Genomic DNA, 20,901 nt, shown 5'->3' on the forward strand with positions numbered 1-20,901 from the left:
GACATTTTAAATATGTAGGACCTGCACTATTCTACTTGGACTACTAAAGTCTTTCAAGAAACAGAAATATATTTTTGGAATATCTTTATTTTTCACTTTTAATTCAACAACTGAGCTATGCAGTGATACTCTGTGTGTTTGTGCACACATGTGAATGGATGCACGCAGGGAATTACATTCCCTAATAACCTGAAACATCATGATACGTACAGCAAGGGAAACAGTAAATTGACTTCACTGTAGTTAGTACGTAGAAATTGATATGGTTCTGAAACAGCCTTTCCAAAGACCCTCTTCCCTTTACAACATCTGGCAGTTTTATTATTTCAGTCATTTTTTTAAATAGTGATTTAAAAAGCATGTTTTTTTTATTCTGTTGATTCAACAAATAATGTTAAGGACTTCCAATATGCTTACTGAGGTTTCATTTCTATACCTGTTAATAATGAAAGATTTAACCATTTTGAAAAACATCATTCCTCTTTCTAATTCTCTTTGGTTTCTCCTTTACCTGCTTTTCTTAATGAATATACACCAATTTCTCCAATCCACAGTGACATGTATATTTCATAATAATACATAATTCTTCCTTTCTAACATTTAACCTAATGGAAGCTTTAGTCTTGTGCACGGTAACAGAATGCATCCAAACTGAAAATAAGAATGTAAACACACATACTTTGCAGCTGCCCTGAGTTCTATAGCATTTCTTGTCTTTCCACTTCCATCTTCAAATGTCGTCTTATTTCCTACTGTCAGAGTGCCATTTTTAGTAGAGAAGTCAGGGAAACATCTCTGGAGAACTGTAAAAAAAGTAAAATTATGGTAATCACTTTTCTACGTCTTCCTATGTGATGTTCTCCTTTTCTTAAGCTTTCTTTTACAATCAAATTTTTGCTGGATAATGTATAAATTGCTCAACATAGGTAATCACCCATTACTTGATGATCAGGAAGGCCTTTTGATGGTTCTAAGACTGATATAGATAGAAAATTTGATCACAATCAGGAGCTACACTCTAAACTTGTTGATTATTTTGCACATGGTACATTCATCAAGCAGCCAATAAGTAAGATGCACAGCACAGGTTTTAAAAGAGTAATATTGATAACGTATCTAACATTGTAAAAGCATTTTAATAAAAAGGCTTTATTTACTTGTATGACTAAATTTACTTTTTCTTATTAAAAAGATTCTAGATATTCCTTGAGTGAAACTTTGAAAACTGGAGATTCGTGAGCAGTTCCTTAAGAAAGAAGAACAAGTTCAAACTTTAGGCTATTAAGACAACTGAATTTTTATTTGTGAGGTCTTAATAATTTGTCTCCCTTCCAGCTTTATCATTCACAGGGTTTTTGGAGGAGCTGGAAATAGAAATTCTAAAGCTATCAAAATGGTCCCCACACAAAGCGTGAACTGTCACCACAATTTCTGAGAAGTTACCTCACTGTTAAATCTTCTATGCACTTATTTTGATTAAATAGAATCCTTGTTTCTTTACATATCTGTATTCCTAAAAATATTTCAAAACCCCAATTTTAAATGAGGAGGGAAGAGAAATCAGAAATGGATCATTATTATATTTTTTTGTACAAGAAGCATCACAGATTTGCATGGGTTTGCAGGCAGTTTAAACTTGAAAATATTAAAGCAGTTGATGTAGGGAAAAAAGAAATAGGTGTTTCCCAAGCCTTTCCTGACATTTCTGGCTTGAAATGATCTCTTGTCTACCCACACCCACCTTCTGTAGCATTTAAAACATGGCCCATTGCTTCAGTATCCTCCACATCTCTCTCTGGTTCTTCCCTGGCAAATTTGACATAGTAGCCTCCACCAGCTGCCTCTACTCCCTCTCAATCCAATCACATTCTTCCCCCATCATTACAATGAAACTGGCCTCCCAGTGATCCCAATGGTCTTCTAATTGCCAAAACCTCCACATATCTTTTAGTCTTCATCTTGCTCGAACCCATTATCTAGTACAGTGCTTGGTACATAACGGAACTCAGCGCTATTTGCTATCGAATTAACTTTTCTGTCTTTGACATGGTAGGCAACTCCTGCCTTTTGAAATGCTCTTCCTTTGGCTTACATTCCCAGATTCTCTCCTGTCCTCCCTTCAGCCTTTCTGTATTTTCTTCCCCTCTCCACTCCTTAAAGATGACTGTTTCTACCTACAAAGTCCCCTAACCTTTTTCTGGGCAATTTCATCCAGTCGGTTAGTTTCAATCACTAAATGTGCTCATTTTCTATTTGGAAAGTAGAGAAAATATGAAGGAAGATACAAAACAAGACATAGTCCTACTACCCACAATGAACTCTATTAACATTTTAGATGTATTTCCTTCCTGTTTTTCTTCTATTTGAAATTTTTTCGAGAGTCATAACCATAAAATAAATTCAGCGCTTTCCCTGGTTTCTTTCTTTTAATATTACTTATTTTCTTTTATAACCTCTTAAATGAGTAAATTTTATTAGGTGCATACTATTCCATTAAGTACTATACTTAGTCCCTTATTGAGGGAATACAAGTTGATTGAAATGTTTACCATAATGTCTCCTTTACTATACTGTGAGGGACTATGCTTTATTCACTTTTGAATCCCCAGTATATAGTTTATATTGTGTGATTTAACCAATCTGTACTTGTAAGGGCAGGGATGTTTTATACTTTCATATCCATTTTATCTTCAATGACTAATGATTCATTTTTACCTTTTTGTAACATTGTTCTTGGCTACCGACACTTGTTGCTCGGGGGCTTCCTGGCAAAATGTAGTTGCTTGCAACACCTTGCTTCAGAGTCCTCAATGACCCAAAGAAAAGGGATGGGGGGCATGCAAGACATTGTGTTTGATGGGAGCTACTTCGATGGCACCTGACTTTCTACTCCAATAGAGAAGGATACCTTTCTACTTCAATAGAAAAAAAGAAGAAAGAAGAGAGGAATGCCCATAGTTTTGTCACCTCCAAAACACTTACTATTTTGGCATATTTCTTTGCGATCTTTTTCTTTGAATAGTTTTTTGTTGTTGTTGTTTATTTTAATTATATATGCTTGTCATTATAATGCATATAAAATTTTATTTAACATTATAGTATACATACAACACTTATATTTAATAATTCTGAAATATTCCATTTAATGAATACATCATAATTTATTCAAGTACATTCTTGTTCTTGGATATCAGAGTGTTTTATTCTTCTTCTTTTTTTTAATTTTTGTTTCTTCCAGATAACATTGTGCCGGATATCTTTATGTAAAAATATTCTTCTTTGTAGTTAGGATTATATTTGTTAGAAATGAAAATTAGTGATTATTTCATTTTTTAAAAAAATTAGATAAATTTTATATAAACTTTAAATAAAATTTATAAATATTAAAAATATAAAATATTGATTCATTTAGGAGATACATAAACATTTTAAATTTCAAATTATATGACAAGTGTATGTCCCACTTTCACTCCTGAGGCAACTTCTGAACAAATTCTTAGGCTGATTTCAGGCACGAGTGTGCAAGATTACATCCTTGTGTGCTTACATGTACTCACAGAGCACCAAATAATCAATCTTATTAGGCTTTTAAAATCAGTCTTCAATCTTTTTTTGTGTATGTTGACACAGCAAAATCCCAAAACTAACAGAGCTCCAATGGAAATATCCCTGGCTGGAGTGCCGATGGGCTTTAGCTTTGGCTTCTTCCTAATTAACTCTGGGACACTAAGCCAGTCATACAACTATTCTTGGTTTCAATAGTGAAATAAGGGAACTGAATTAAATAACTGTTTGGTAGATTATGAGTTCGAAGGTAAGTAAAAACCACTTACATGGTTTACTTGGAAAAATCGCTATTGGACAATCATCATCCAGTAAAACTTGTGTGAGAGTCTAAAATGGAAGAGAGAGTATGTTAGCATTTCAAAGGCTATGTAATGACAACTTTTATTTTCAGTATAAAAACTGTGTCCTTTAAAAATTTAACTCCATAATTATCTCATTATTCCAAACTACTCTCCTAATAAGAGGGATTTTAGGATTGTCACACACCCATACTTTTTTTTGACAAACACTCTTAAATTTCCTAACTGTAATTCAAATCAATAATAAAACCAGACCCACTGAAACCAAGGCACATCTTTGAAAGCATGTATCTATGCCTTAGTCACATTCTGAATCTCTAAGTCTTGGATTTTGTTTCTGGAAAAACAGTATCTTTTCTAATTAAGAAGCCATTAATACCATTTAACATAATAAGGCTTTAGAATTCCTTTATAAGTCTCAAATCTAGATAAGGTTTGAGGGTTCTTTTTAATGAATAATTATCAAATTGGGTTTGAAAGTAAAATGCTACTTGTTACTAAGTAGCCATGGATCTTCATCACCACATTAATGAAATGGTGACATTAATAAAATGAATGACATTAACTCCTAGATCTTCACAGCATACACTTCATTCAAGTAGAGAATTTGTTGGTTTCGGGGACTAAAGCTAACTTACCAGACTTAACGAGTCTTTGCTAACACCCCAAATCTACAAAATGATATACTATAAATGGTGTATGTATGTTTGTATGTACATGTGCATTTGTGTTTTAATGGAACAGTACCTAAGCATTTCTTAGAAGATTTGGGAGCTTGTCCATTACAAATGCTCATGTTACACTTGAGATAGAAACAAAAGTTAAATTCTTCTCTAGCTTTAAGCTTAAACACACATACCTTTGCAGGCTTAACAAAAGTGGACTTGCAGAACTGGCTGTAGTACGTCCAATAGTTTTTGTTTGTTCTGTATGTAAATTGTATTTCCATGTAGGTTAAAAATCTTTCTGGGCACTTGGAGACACAGATCTATGAAGAAAAGGAACACAGTGGTGGGTGGGAACTGAATTGAGTTAAGCAAATCAAGGAAATATCCATAAGGTTAGATTTCTAAGTTATTCACCACTATAAAGAAACTTAGAAACTTAAATCAATTTTCTAATTTATGAAAAAATAAAATGTCATGCACTAGTTATCATTCTCTACTCCTTGCCCTTTAGTAATGATCTGTGTTAAACAAATCAGATGTTGTACAATGATGGAACTGTTTTTAACTTCTGATTTTGAGATAATTATAGATCTACTTGCAGCTGTGAAAAATAATATATTCCACATACCTTTCACCCAGTTTCACCCAATGGTAGTAACTTGCACAATTACAGAGCAATATCACAACCAGGAAATTGATACTGTTACATCCACTAACCTTTAGATTTCACCAGTTTTACGCACGCTCGTGTGTGTGTGTGTGTGTGTGTGTGTGTGTGAGCATACAGTTCTATGCAATTTTATCATGTGTAGATTAATGTCACCACTACCACAAGACAGTGATGGACTTTTAATAAATATTTTCTTATTAGTCTCTCAGTTAGTAGATAAGAGCATAATGCAAGATTAATTTTGCCTATGTACTTTATGCATTTTCAGGGTTAGAATCTTGCTTCCTTTCCTACATATAGATAAAATAATGATTAAAAATGCTCCAGATATTGATAACTTATTCCACTAATTACTATCAGTGACAGTGAATTATCAACAACAGTTCTCAAAATAGGAGTATTTATTACCATAAGAAACCAACAAAATTAGGGCTATGTGGCAGGCAATCATTATCATAGTCATTTAACCAACACTCTGTCAACTGTGGACAGAGAGGTTACCAATGCAATCATTTTACATTAATGAACTTAGTTAGGGGGCCTATTAATGCCAAACCAGATCACTGTGCTAGTAGTCCACAGAGCTGATGTGGAATGACTGAAATCCAATTAGAAACCCCAGAGAGAAAGCAGAATCCAAGAAGATGCAGTCTGTTGACTTGTTTTTGCTTGTAGTTAAAACAAAAAACAAAAACAAAAACAAAAACAACGATCCTATTAACCATGAAAGTTGCGGTCCTCGTTCTCTCCTCCATCTCCTGTTGCTCCTCATGAAAGCCTTCTCAGCTCTGACTTGCTCCATCTCCCTGCTGTGCTTTGGTAACCTGACTGGTCAGATTCTAGCTCAATCCACTGCTACTGAGCTGACACCTCTTTCCTATCTGCTGGGTCATGTTTCTAGTGTCTACAAAAATTTTTGGTGTCAGGCCCACAGCTAAGGTAGGAGGTGAATAACTAAATGGATACCTCAAATCCCACAGTTAATAATGTTTTGTAGTAGCAGCAGTCTAAATTTCTTCTAGACATTCTGACAAGGCAAAACAACCTGTCTCTACATTTATGTCTCTGTATGCATTTTGTCAGTTTCTCATACATACATAGGCTCTCTGTCTCTCTCACATACACACTCACACAGTTCTGGATGAAATACTGAAGTTTCACAGGTATCTTTCTACAAAAGGCAAAGAACTGTTTAGGGACGTTCAAAGCATCCAGCATGCTCCTATCTTTTAGAAGAAGGCTAAGCTTATTATCAATGCAAATGTCAAAATTTCATTCTGATTGGAGCTGAGCTGAACAAACTGTTAACAAATTGGAAGATACTTTACAGACATTTAGACTTTGACAGTTATAGGACTTTGAAAGGTAACTTCACTAGTTCCCCCATTGGGTACATTTAAATGGATTTTTAAAATGAACACTGAAAGTACTAATGCTTTCACAGGCCTAAATGACAGTAGGAACTACTGAGTTGGGACCATGATGAGTTCTGTATTATGTAGTATACATACATACAATGTATACTACATATTAAAAATGCTGTGTATGCAACATATACAAGAAAATAATTAAAATGGCAAAATGTAGTTTGTTAAAGAGAATCACATCAAATTTCATCCCAGACACAACACATGAGCTGTTAAAAAACAATACAGCTAGGGGCGCCTGGGTGGCGCAGTCGGTTGAGCGTCCGACTTCAGCCAGGTCACGATCTCGCGGTCCGGGAGTTCGAGCCCCGCGTCAGGCTCTGGGCTGATGGCTCGGAGCCTGGAGCCTGTTTCCCATTCTGTGTCTCCCTCTCTCTCTGCCCCTCCCCCGTTCATGCTCTGTCTCTCTCTGTCCCCAAAATAAATAAACATTGAAAAAAAAATTTAAAAAAAAAAAAACAAAAAACAAACAAACAAACAAAAAAAAACAATACAGCTATTGCTTTTTACTCTCCCAATCTATCAGACCAATTTTTCACTTCAAATAGGGTGCTGATTAGTAGCAATCAACATATAATTAGCTAAAAATGAAGGTCACACTGAGGTCGGGTATCCTAATTGATCATAGTCTGTCCTTTAAATGCTTGCAAAACATGTCTGGACCATGCTGGCAGTTAACAAAAAACATAATGCATAAAAATATGGCTTGGGTCAGTAGATACACTAATGTCTGGCAGACTAAAAGCAAGTCTCCATTATTGGCAGCTAAAATATATCCTGACTCAATTCTGATTCTTTGGGTAATCACAAAGAGGCACTTTAAATGTAGTTCTTCATCATTATTTTTATATCTTCAATTCATATAGGTTTACTATTCTAATGCAAATAAGAATTTGGTGAGCAGAAGAGAGTTATACTGATGGTTAAAGCACTGCATTTACTATGAAAAAATCATGATCTAGTAAATAATTTATAGTGTACTTAAATATAAATAACATACATACATGAGTACATAAAAAAGCATAATGTATAGGATATTTTTGTATGTATGTTTCCTCATGGAAATGATGGATGTGTATAATAGAAAATTTCCTAGACTGGGAGTAGAAAGATATTAACTAATTCATTCATTTATTGCTTCAACAAATACTTATTGATCACCTACTCTGAGCCTGTTCTAGGCACTGGGGACACAGCAGTGAACAAAATATAAAAATACTTGCCCTTAAGCTGTTTACCTTCTAGTAGAGGGAAGATGATAACAACAAATAAGTAAAATTGTTTGTTATAAGATGATAATAAGTGCTATGGACACAAATAAAGCCAGAAAGGAAGTTAGGGGATAAAAAGCAGCTGAGTGGGATTCCAGTTTTAAATGGGAATTCAAGGGGGCACCTGGGTGGCTCAGCCGGTTTAAGTGTCTGACTCTTGGACTTTTGATTTCAGCTTAGGTCATAATCTCATGGTTCATAAGATCAAGTCCCATGTCAGGCTCTGTACTGATGGCACAGAACCTAATTGGGATTCTCTCTCTCCCTCTGTGCCCCTCCCCTGCTCATGCTTTGTCTTTCTCAAAATAAATAAATAAACTAAAAATAAATAAATGGGTAGTCAAGGAAAGCCTTGCTAAAAAAGTAACATGTGAGTCTTGAAGAATAGTGATCAAGCCATAGTCATTTGGAGGAAGAGTACTCTAGGCAGGGAGAACAGCAAAGTCTAAGGCTCTGAGGCAGGAGCATTCCTGGATCCTTCAGAGACAACATACTAGCTGTATGACCCGAGTGTAGTGAGCAGAGGGATAGTAACAGCATATGTAGTCAGAGAGTTGGACAGAGAGTGAAGGGTCCTGTAAGGCCATTGTTAAGACTTTGCTGTTAATCTCAGTAACTTGAGAAGCTATGGGGACGAGGACTGAACAAATGAGAGCTATAAATGTGACATATTTAATAGGATCACATTGGCTTCTGGGTAGAAAAGACACTGTAAGGGCTTGAAAGTGGGGTAAGGATAGAGGCAGAGAGACCAGTCAGGAGGTCATAGCACTAATCTAAAGAGATAATGGTTCTTTGAAAAAAGGAAGAGAGAGTAAAAAGTAGTTTGGTCCAGAGTATATTTTGAATGGAGACCAGAAGAATGAGCTGACTGTTCACACATGAGTGTAAGAGGAAAAGAGAAAATCAAGGATGATACCATGGTATTTGGAGGTGGCCTTAACTGAAACAGCGACAATTGTTGGGATCGGAGAAAAAATTTAAGGATGAAGTCAGAGATTAGGAATTGAGTTTGGACATATTAAATTTGAGATGTCAACTAAATATCCATGTAGAGACATTGCACAGGTGATTGCATATCAGGATCAGGAGTTCAGAGAGCAGACTTTTCTGGACATGTAAACTAGCAAGGGCAGCATGCAGATGATGTTAAAAACAAAGAATTGGTGAATGAGATCACCAAGGGAGTAAATGTAGATTTTCAAAATGGCCAAGTTTGGTGATAGGAGAGAACTCCAATGTTTTACGATGTTGGAAAGATGAAGAAAAACCAACAAAGGAGACTAACAAGGAATAGCCAGAGAGTTGGGAGGAAACAAAGAAGAATAATGTGCCCTGGAAGCCAAGTCAGGAAAATGTTTGAAGGAGGAGGGCTTGAATAAACAATGCTGTTCGATCAAATGCATGTGGAATGAGAATTAGCCATTAGTTTAATAATTTGGAGGTCAATGGTATCATTTGGAGGCAATTAGAGTAGGAGTAAAAGCCTGAATGAGAATAAGAAGAGAGGATTTAGACGCACTGAATATAGACTACTCTTTTGAAGACTTGCAAAAAAGAGGTACAGAGATATGGAGCAGTATCTGGAAGGGGGTGTGGGATCAAGGAGAAAATTTTTTGAGATAGAAGGAATAACAGCATGTTTGTATATTGATGGAGATGATTTAGTAGAGAAGGAACAATGGTAATAAAAAAAAACCCACAAAATTGCTGCAATGATGTGCTTGAGTATGTGAAAGCAGGTGAGATATTGTGCATAAATGGATAGGCTGACTTTAGGAGGGCAGGCAGTTCATACACAGTGAGACAAAGAAAAGCAGAACAAATATATGAACATAAATGACACTTGATAGGCAAGAGGATGTTACTGCAGGAGCTTTTAAAAGTTGTCTTCTGAATGCCTGTACTTTTTCAGTGAAGTAGGAAGCAAAGTCAGAGGCTGACAAGGAGATTGGGAAGGAGTTCTTAGGCGTCTGAGGTAAGAAGAGAAGGTATGGAAATGTTTTCTAGAAGAGAAGACTAGAAAACAGATAAGCGGTCTGTAGTGTAGTTGTGAGACAGCACTGAGGGACACTGAGGTTAGTAGTTCTGAGTCTAAAGGACAGTTATGTGTATTTTCTCCAAGAACTCACAGCTGCCTGAGTTCAGGCATAGAATAATAGGCAGAGAGCCACATTTAGGTAGGGATGAAGTTCTGCCAGGAAAGAACAGCTAAGTGGGAGGGGGGCACAGAAATTGAGGGTTTTTATAAGGGAGTGAATTTAAAGAGGGACCTTGAAATCTAAGTCAGACAAAGAAAGAAATGAAAACATGAGGGAACTGAGGGATGCTGTGAAGAGGTTACCATTAGGGGTTTGTAGGTCCTGGTGAGTTATAATTATTGGAGTTGGAATGTGAGAGGAATTGAGGTGGTCAGACAGTAGGATGTCTGAAATTGATATTACAATGGTGGCAAGTACTGGCACTGACATGGTCAAGGATTTGGCCTTGGGAGTGGGTGGCCATGGTAGAAAACAAAGTCTTGTGGTAGAGGTAGTCACAGAACTAAGATGTCAATATCTCAAGTTGGCTTTAGTCTCAGTGGTAAATAAGAGATCAAAAGTCTGAGAGAGACATGAGGAAGAAAGAAAGCAAACAGATTTACTAACTAGATCAGGGAAGATCTTTGGCAATGGTTTACTGGCACATGGAGCAAAGCAGCAGCAAATAGGTTAAAAGCCTGTTATGTTTTTGAGGTAGTTGTGCTGCTACAGAATTCATGAGCTAACCTGAAAAGGCCTTTGACTGTTAAAATAATCTTTGAGTTGCCGAATTTACACAACATGAAGGGAGCTTTAGAGCTCTATGCATCCCCCCCCCCAGATATCTCCAATGCTCAGTAGTGATGTGGTCTGAAGCTAGCAGATAGGAAATAACCCCACAGTTGGTTGAGTAAAGGACTTATAGGATGAAATGGAAAATATAATCCAGGTCAAATAAAGCACCATTCTCCAGTGCCATGCACTACAGACCACTATGTGTTTATCACCCTTCCCTTTCTGAATGGGAGTTTGTATTCTAATTATCCTAGTCCCATTCCCCATTGTTCATTTAGTGGAAAGACCTGGTAGACACTCTGGGTTAAAGACAGTACTACATGGGACACTGGGTTGTCTCTCTTGGAAAGAAGAAAGGTATTCTGGAGGACAGATGGACAGACTATGGAAGACACAACTAAATGCCCACTGAAGTCTGTGCCTCACCCCCTAACTGCATTACTTTAGTCCTTCTTTCTTGCATACAGGTGTGAACATATAAAACTAATATATACGTTGTATGAGTAGAATTTCAATGTGTGACACTTCTAATCCAAGGCTTTTAAGAGCAGAGATGCTTTATTCATCTTCTATTTCCTTCTGGCAGGTGGATACAGATGATGAGAAGGACTTAAGACAGAGCCACCAGATGAAAGAAGCCTAGAGAAGAGTTGCCTACTGACCATAAACACTAGCCTTAAACTGTTATATGATTAACAATAAACTTTATTGTGTTAAGTCACTGAAAAACTTGAGTTTATTAGTTATAGTAGCTAGCTTTTCTCTTCCTAATACTGGTCTGGAAAAAAATACCACTTCTGGCGGTAGGTGGTTGGACAAAATCAAAGAGGTTCCTTAGCGATGCTACATTTTGCTTTTATATGAGTAAACACAAGCTCATGCTTAGGTCTTCCCACCTTCCATAAATTCATCATTAACCACACACACATAGAATTCAAATGGAATTCAGGTGGAATTTCTGACATTCAAGGTATTTTTTGTCTTACCTGTGTGGTAGGGCACTGTAGGTTTATCACCACGGAGGGACTGGTACAGCTGAATAAGTTAAAGTAAAACAATATGGTCTTGTTCCTGTTAAGAAAACAACATAAAATAATCGTTTTAGTGACTGTGGAATGTGCCATATCATTTCATATCCTAAATACTTTTAATATAACGACCTTTAAAAATTGGCTTCATTTTCTCTAGGCAGCTACAATATAGTTCCCAACTCCCCTTTAAACTGCCTAACATTTAAAGCTCCTTTTTGTAATAGTAAAAAATTAAAATAATAAAACTGTGCATTAATAGTAGATTGATTAAATAAAGAATTCTACATCCACAAAGGAGATTACATTGTCATTGAACATAAAGTTGAGGGGTGCCTGGGTGGTTCAGTCAGTCAAGCCAAATTTTGATTTTGGCTCAAGTCATGATCTTACAGTTCATGGTTTCAAGCCCTGTGTCAGGCTCTGAGCCTGCTTGGGATCCTCTCTCCCCCTCTCTCCCCCTCTCCCTCCCTCTCCCTCCCTCTCCCTCCCTCTCCCTCCCTCTCCCCCCTTTCCCTCCCTCTTCCCTCCTCCCTGGCTTGCATGTCTTCCCCCTTCAAAATAAATAAATAAACTTAAAAAAAAAAGAAAATAATGTTGAAGAAAATGTTTAATGGATAAATTCACAATACATTAATTTTAGGAAGCAGGTTACTCTGCCATTTGGCAACTCATGGTTCTCTTTTGAATCTCAATTTCATCTGTATAATTAGGATAATACCAGCCCTACCTACTTCACAGAAGTGTTGAAAGGAGATAAAATAATATATTGTGGACTCACGACAAGTGGTTGTCTAACTTTAGTATGTATCTCTAAATCTTGGGAGTGTTTGTTGAAAATTGTGATTCCTGACCCATTCTCTACCTTTGAGAGCCCAAATATTAGCATAAGAGGCCTAGGAATCCACATTTTTTTCCTTTTTCTCACCAGCAGATTCAGACACAGGTGGTCTATAAGCCATACCTTGAGAGAACACAGCCCTAAACATTCAATGTCCCCAACACCTTGTCAAGTCCCCAATTAATTAATTAATGTGACTACATGCATGGCAGAAAATGTATAACAGAGTGTTGAGTAATACTTTTCCTACTGACTCAGAATCACCAAATAGGACCCAAAGGTAAGAATAAAGAAAGGTCTCCACAAAATTTCTGGCTAGACTCCTGCAGCACTTCTACAGTCTTCCTGCCCTGGTCTATGTAAGCAAAAAGGTGGGGTAGGGAAGTAGACTAGAGATAGTTGTATTGGTAAGACAATGATCACAATTTAGAGGATTTTCCATCTCCTCCTCATTGAAGTTGTGAATTGTTTTTTTCCCAATTCCAAATTACAGAGGGCTCTGAGAATCACTCATAAAGACTGAGGGTACCTGTAGGAAGAGCAGATCAGCAGGTCATTTTCCAACTGTATACCTCTTCTGTGGCAGACTTATTCATCAGTCTTCTGTGCTCATTTTGGGAATGAGAAATGAGACCCAACGAGACCACAAGAGGGTTTAAAAAAAAAAAGTCAATGGGGGCAGCATTGAAGCAGCCTATTATAGGAGGATAGGGAATCAAGTAAATGGGCTTGCACCTCCCTGGTGATACCTCATCTGCCATCAAGAGACAGGAGGTGAGTCACCAGGGATAGAGCTGAAAGGGTTTGGATACAGGCAAGCCAAAGCTGATCTCTCAAATGAAAGGACTATTTAGTAAGAATTTTCCCAGAGAATTTCCCCTTGTATACCATGAGAGAGCCAATTTTTGGATGCTTCCCCTAAAGAGGGTGTTGATGGCTAGTTAATTATGTTTTAGCTGTAGTAGCAACAAACACATAGGACTAGGGCAGTGGCCAGACACTCCTTCTCCTTCCAGCCCTCAACACAAAGAAAGAACTAGAACCAGAAGAGAGGGAAAAGAAGGAAGATAGCAAACCAAGCCCTCTCTTCCTTTCTCAGTTCCCTTGCAGGGTTCAAACTTGAACTAGGGGATTGGAAAAAATGAGATTCAAATATTAAACTGGACCACACTGAACTCTATAACAATAGTAAGGGCCTGGAAAGATATGGAATCTACTCGAGATGTCAAAGAAGAAAGACTTGAAAGAACTTTGTTAATTTAAGGGCAGTGATGGGGGAAAAATAAACCAATTTCATGTTTGTAATCCTATCAAGTTCAGATGACTCAAGAATATGGCCATAAATTTATACATAGTATTCACAAGACTACTTCATGATTCCCTAAGAGCCAGCTCTGCTCTTTCAGCACTCAAACAACCCTACCACCCACAGTCTTGTGGTACATGTGATTCAAATTTGTACCTAAGCAAATGAATCAATTATTGCAGGTCATGGATCACTGGAGTTCCATGGGAGTAGTTAAAACTATGAATTGTAAATCACTAGGTGTCAAGTGTCTCCCATAGGTAAAATTGATTTATAAACTGCAAAATGCTACATAAACTCAAGTTATTCACCAGATTATGCTATTGTCAAGGGTAAGGTTTATACCTTATTTACCTTTATATCCCTATCTTGGCAACACTTAACCTAGTACTTGGCCCATTCTAGATATTTACTAAATGTTGTAGAATGAGAACGATTCCAGAATAATTCATTGTCATTTAATCTTAGAGTCCTCCTTAGTTTTCCAGCACAAATCTATAGTCACTCTATCAGTGTATCTGATATCCTTAAACTTCAGTGAACCTCAGATTCCTCAGGTATAGAGTAGATGATGGTGGTTGCAGCTGAACAATTCTGTGGGAGTGACTGAGGAAGTAACTATTTAACTTAAATTATATTTCTACCAAAAAACAACAAAATATAATCAACTGAAAACTACTAATTCAAGAGGATATACCATGCACTTAAGCCTATCTCTCCTATTTCCTGAGACTCATAGAAATAAAAGAATGAAATTTTTAAAAAGTAATAAACCTCAGGGCACCTGGGTGGCTCAGGTATTGGTTAAGTTTCCGACTTCAGCTCAGGTCATGATATTAGAGCTTGGCAGTTCGAGCCCCACATTGGGCTGTGTGCTAACAGTTCAGAGCCTGGAGCCTCCTTTGGATTCTGTGTCTTCCTCTCTCTCTCTGCCCCTCCTCTGCTCATACTCTCTCTCACTTTCTCTCTCTCTCTCTCTCAAAAATAAATAAACATTAAAAAAATTTTAATAAAATTAAATTTAAAAAGTTATAAACCTCACCATGCAAGCTAAGGGTAGGAAAAATAGGATCTATTCACAATTGCATAAAGGAGTTCAACAATTTTTGGAAGAAGGAAAACATATGAGAGTGTGTTGAGTAATGAATGCACCACACCAGGGCATAGAAGAATGGGATACAATTTCCATATTAGAAATCATGAGATGCTGATGGTGCTTGGGTGGCTCAGTAGGTTAAGTATCTGACTCTTGATTTCAGCTTGGATCATGATCTCCTGATTCATGAGATTGAGTCCCACATCGGGCTCTGTGCTGACAGCACAGAGTCTGCTTGGGATTCCCTCTCCCTCTCTCTTCTCTGCCCCTCCCTGCTCACATGCATGTTTTCTCTCAAAATAAATAAACTTAAAAAAAAGAAAGAAAGAAAGAAATCATAAGATATTGGATTCAGAATTGATAGTGAAAAATGTGGCTGAAAACAAGATTAATTGAAGGTTTATATACAGATTTACAATGCAAATCATCACCTTTCTGCTTCTCCCATACCCCGGCACTTAGAATTCCAATGTCCAGGAAAAATAGGCAAAAACTGAGGCCTCTTTTGTGGAACCTTCTGGGGTTAGCAAGGACTTGTATGGGATTTGGTGCCCCAGCCTACAAGCCTTCATATTCTGGCATTTTGAAAGCCTATGCCTGACAGCCAGCTTCCCATCATTTTATGCTGTAGTGAAATCAGAAAGCAAACATGGCCCCCTCACCCTAAATAGGACAGAGGTCTCCCAGGAAAACTGACCTACTAATGTAGCCATGGAATGAATTCACAAAAGCAACTTAGGTCTTTCTTTAGTAATATTGGATGATCAAGTAGAATCAGAAAAGTAAGGAGAAATCAGAATATGAAAGAAAAAGACTGAAGTAAACAAAAACTGATGCTGGATGAAATCAAATAATTTAAGGCATAGGATGGACATTAAAAAAAATACAGTATTTTCAAAATAATTCAAGCAGATTGTCCATAAAATAAAAACACTATGTCATTACAAAGGAATAATTAGAGAATAAGATGGTTTTTAAAGATTAAAAATATGAGGAAGATGGAAGAGGAGGAGGACCCCAAGCTCACCTTATCCCATGGATACCTTATCCCATGGATATCTTTAGCAAATACTTGGTCTGACTCAACTCAAGTGCAAGTAGGCCACAAACTGGCCCATTAATATAGGGACCAAACACTGCCCCAAAAAAGGAAAGAGCCACTGTGGATGACTCAATTAAAGGCAAATGCAGCACAGCCACAAGAGTAGGGTACATGCAACATACATAAGAGACATTCCTAAGGTACCAGATTCTGGTGAACAGGCGACATTGTAGTACAGGCCACTATAGGACCTCTTCTTCATACAGCCATTACTTTCAAGAGAAGAAGACATAGCAGAGATTCCTAACACACAGAAACAGACATAGAGTGTTACCCAAAATGAGGAGACAGAGGAGTTTGTCCTAAATAAAAGAACAGGACAAAATCACAGCAAGAGAGCTAAGTGTAATGGAGGTAAGTAATAGATATGCCTGATAGATAATTTAAAGTTATAGTCACAAAAATACTCAATTGACTTGAGAAAGGAATGGAGAACTTCAGTGAGACCCTCAACAAAGGGATAGAAGACATTAAAAAGAACCAATCAGAGATGAAGAAACAATAACGAAAATTAAAAATACACTAGATGTAATGAATAGTAGACTAGAGGAAGCAGAGAAACAGATTAGTGATCCCAAGGACAGAGTAATGGAAAGCAATCAAGCTGAACAGGAGAAACAAAAAAATAATAAAATTTAAAAAAATAATAATAATACAAAATGAAAACAGACTGAAGGACCTCAATGACACCATCAAGTGTACTAACATTTGAATTATGCAGATCCCAGAAAGAGAAGAGAGAACAAAGGGGGGAGAAAATTTGAGGAAATAGTAGCTGAAAACTTCCCAAGTCTGGGAAGGAACTAGAAATCCAGATCTTAGAGGCACAGAAAGCTCTCAACAAAATCAATCCAGGAAGGTCCACATCAAGGCACACAGCAATTAAATTGGTAATAAAACTAGTGAGAAAGAGAGAATTTTAAAAGTAGCAAAAGAAAATAAAACAGTTGCATACAAGGGACACAAGAACGCTATCAGGTGATTTTTTTCAGCAGAAACTTTGCAAGGCAGAAGGGTGTGGCATGATATATTCAAAGTACTAAAAGAAAAAACCTCCATCCAACAAGGCTATCATTCAGAATACAAGGAGAGATAAAGAGTTTCCCAGATAAACAAAAGTTAATGGAACTCAGTCTTTCATTTAAACCAGCCCTACAAGAAATGTTAAAGGGGACTCTTTGAGTGGAAAGAAAAGACCATAAGAAGGAATAAAAAATGTAGGAAGCACAAAAGCAGTAAAATTAAGTACATCTATAAAAATCAGTCAAAGGATTCACAAAATGAAAGGATTTAAAGTATCACATCATACACCTAAAACATGGGGAGGAGAGGAGGAAAGAATGGGTATACATTTAAGTGACCATCAACTTAGTACAGACTGTTAGAAGGATAAGATGTTATATGCAGAGGCACCTGGGTGGCTCAGTTGGTTAGATGTTGGACTCTTGATTTGGGCTCAGGTCATGATCTCATGGTTCAGGATTTCAAGCCTGCATCAGGCTCTGCACTATCAATGGAGCCTGTTTGGCATTTTCTCTCTGTACCCCACCCCACCACTCCCCTGTTTGCACACACTCTCTCTTTCCCTTAAAATGAATAAACTTTAAAAAAAGATGTTATACACAAACCTAATGGTAACCAGAAATCAAAAACTAGCAACAAATATGCAAAAATGAGGAGAAAGGAATCCAAGCCAATCATGTAAAGAAAGCTAACAAACTGTGAGAGAGGAGAGCAAGATAAGGAACAAAGAAGAGCTACAAACCCTCCTCTCCCATAAAATAATAGGAAAATGGCAATACATACCTATCAATAATTACTTTGAATATAAATGGACTAAATACTCCAATCAAAAGACAATGTGTGATAGAATGGATAAAAAAACAAGACCCATCCATATACTGCCTATAGGACACTCATTTCAGACCTAACGACAGATGCAGATTGAAAATGAAGGATAAAAAAGCAATTATCAGGAAAATGGAAGTGAAAAGAAAACCGGGGTAGCAATATTTATATCTGACAAAATAAACTTTCTAACAAAGACTGTAAAAAGAGTCAAACAAGGTCAGTAGATAATGATAAAGGGAACCATCTAAGAAGATATTACAATTGTAAATATTTATGCACCCAACACAAAAAAACCCAAATTCATAAAACAGCTAATAACAAATATAAAGGAAATGATCAATAGTAACACAATAATGGTAGGAGACTTTAACACCTCACTTACATCAATGGATAGATTATCCAAACAAAATCAACAAGGAGACAGTGGCTTTGAATGACAAATGGGACCAGGTGAATCTAAAAGATGTATCAGAACATCCTATCCTAAAATAGCAGAAACACATTCTTTTGAAGTGCACATGGAACATTCTCCAGAATAGATCACGTATTAGTCCACAAAACAAGCCTCAACAAATTCAAAAGAAGTAAGTCATACCATGCATCTTTTCTGACCACAATGCTATGAACTAGAAATCAACAAGAAAAAATCTGAAAAGAACACAAATTCATGGAGGCTAAATAACATACTATTAACAATGAATGGGTCAACCAAGAAATCAAAGAGGAGACAAATGAAAGTGAAAACACAATGGTTCAAAATCTTTGGCATCCAGCAAAAGCTGTTCTAGGAGGGAAGTTTATAGCAATACAGGATGACATCAAAAAGCAAGAAAAATCTTAAATAAGCAACCAAACCTTATATCTAAAGGAGCTAGAAAAAAAAACAGTAGAAGGAAAATAAAAAGAATAAAGATTAGAGCATAAATAAATGAAATAGAAAGTTAAAAAAAATTGAACAGATCAACGAAACCAGAAGCTGGCTCTTTGAAAAGATCAACAAAATTTATAAATTTTAGCCAGACTCAGAGAGAGCAAGAGTGAGAGCACATGTGTGAGAGAGGAATCAAAGAAAATCAGAAATGAAAGAGGTGAAATAACTGATACCACAGAAGTATAAAGCATTACAAGAGAATATTATGAAAAAAATATATATCAACAAATTGGACAACCTCAAAGAATTGGATAAATTCCTAGAAACCTATAATTTCCTAAAACTGAATCTAGAACAAATAGAAAATATCAATAGACTAATTATCAGCAATGAACTTGAATAAGTAATCAAAAAACTCCAAAAAAGCAAAAGTCCAGGACCAGATAGCTTCACAGGTGAATTCTACCAAACATGTAAAGAATGGTTAACACTTGTTCTTCTCAAACTATTAAAAAAAAAATAGAAAAGGAAGAAAATCTTCCAAATTTAGTCTATGAGGCTAGAATTACCCTGAAACCAGAACCAGCAAGGACACTATAAAAAAAGAGAACTATGGGGAAGCTTGGGTGGCTCAGACAATTAAGCATCCAACTTTTGACTTTGGCTCAGGTCATGATCTCACAGTTCATGAGTTTGAGTCCCATGTTGGACTTTCTACTTACAATGCACAGCCTACTTGGGATTCTTTCTCTCTCTCTCTGTCTCTCTCTGTCTCTCTCTCTCGCCCTCTCTCGCCCTCACTTTCTCTCTCTCTCTCTCTCTCAAAAATAAACATAAAAAAAGAGAGAACTATGGTCAATACCTCTGATGAAGACAGATACAAAAATCCTCAACAAAATACTAGCAAAAGGAATCCAACAATACATTAAAAAAATCATTCACCACGACGAAGTGGGTTTTTTTTTTCCTGGGATACAAAAGTGGTCCAATATTTGCAAATTAATCAACATTACACATTACACAAACAAGATAAAGGATAAAAACCATATGATCATTTCAATAGATGCAGAAAAAGCATTAGACAAAGTACAACAACCATTCGTGATAAAAACCCTCAAAAAGTAGGTTTATTTTTTTATTTTTTTTAATATATGAAATTTATTGTCAAATTGGTTTCCATGCAACACCCAGTGCTCATCCCAAAAAGTTCCCTCCTCAATTCCCATCACCCACCCTCTCCTCCCTCCCACCCCCCATTAACCCTCAGTTTGTTCTCAGTTTTTAACAGTCTCTTATGCTTTGGCTCTCTCCCACTCTAACCTCTTTTTTTTTTTCCTTCCCCTCCCCCATGGGTTCCTGTTAAGTTTCTCAGGATCCACATAAGAGTGAAACCATATGGTATCTGTCTTTCTCTGTATGGCTTATTTCACTTAGCATCACACTCTCCAGTTCCATCCACGTTGCTACAAAAGGCCATATTTCATTTTTTCTCATTGCCACGTAGTATTCCATTGTGTATATAAACCACAATTTCTTTATCCATTCATCAGTTGATGGACATTTAGGCTCTTTCCATAATTTGGCTATTGTTGAGAGTGCTGCTATGAACATTGGGGTACAAGTGGCCCTATGCATCAGTACTCCTGTATCCCTTGGATAAATTCCTAGCAGTGCTATTGCTGGGTCATAGGGTAGGTCTATTTTTAATTTTCTGAGGAACCTCCACACTGCTTTCCAGAGCGGCTACACCAATTTGCATTCCCACCAACAGTGCAAGAGGGTTCCCGTTTCTCCACATCCTCTCCAGCATCTATAGTCTCCTGATTTGTTCATTTTGGCCACTCTGACTGGCGTGAGGTGATACCTGAGTGTGGTTTTGATTTGTATTTCCCTGATAAGGAGCGACGCTGAACATCTTTTCATGTGCCTGTTGGCCATCTGGATGTCTTCTTTAGAGAAGTGTCTATTCATGTTTTCTGCCCATTTCTTCACTGGGTTATTTGTTTTTCGGGTGTGGAGTTTGGTGAGCTCTTTATAGATTTTGGATACTAGCCCTTTGTCCGATATGTCATTTGCAAATATCTTTTC

The 20,901-nt window shown here is 36.9% G+C and overlaps 1 protein-coding gene across 2 annotated transcripts in view; it reads right to left on the minus strand.

Annotated features, from left to right (window-relative positions):
- Nucleotides 1-20,901, minus strand: part of SLC44A5 (solute carrier family 44 member 5) — a 344,384-nt gene that overhangs the window by 44,284 nt on the left and 279,199 nt on the right. For both annotated transcript variants that reach the window (XM_043575297.1, XM_043575298.1), the window contains exons 6-9: nt 11,705-11,789; nt 4,726-4,854; nt 3,834-3,894; nt 680-803 (exon numbers count right to left, since the gene is read on the minus strand). In XM_043575297.1, coding sequence (XP_043431232.1) covers nt 680-803; nt 3,834-3,894; nt 4,726-4,854; nt 11,705-11,789 — 399 coding nt within the window. The remainder of the gene's footprint in view (nt 1-679; nt 804-3,833; nt 3,895-4,725; nt 4,855-11,704; nt 11,790-20,901) is intronic.

The sequence above is a fragment of the Prionailurus bengalensis genome, chromosome C1 (assembly GCF_016509475.1).
Source record: "Prionailurus bengalensis isolate Pbe53 chromosome C1, Fcat_Pben_1.1_paternal_pri, whole genome shotgun sequence".
Taxonomy (NCBI): domain Eukaryota; kingdom Metazoa; phylum Chordata; class Mammalia; order Carnivora; family Felidae; genus Prionailurus; species Prionailurus bengalensis.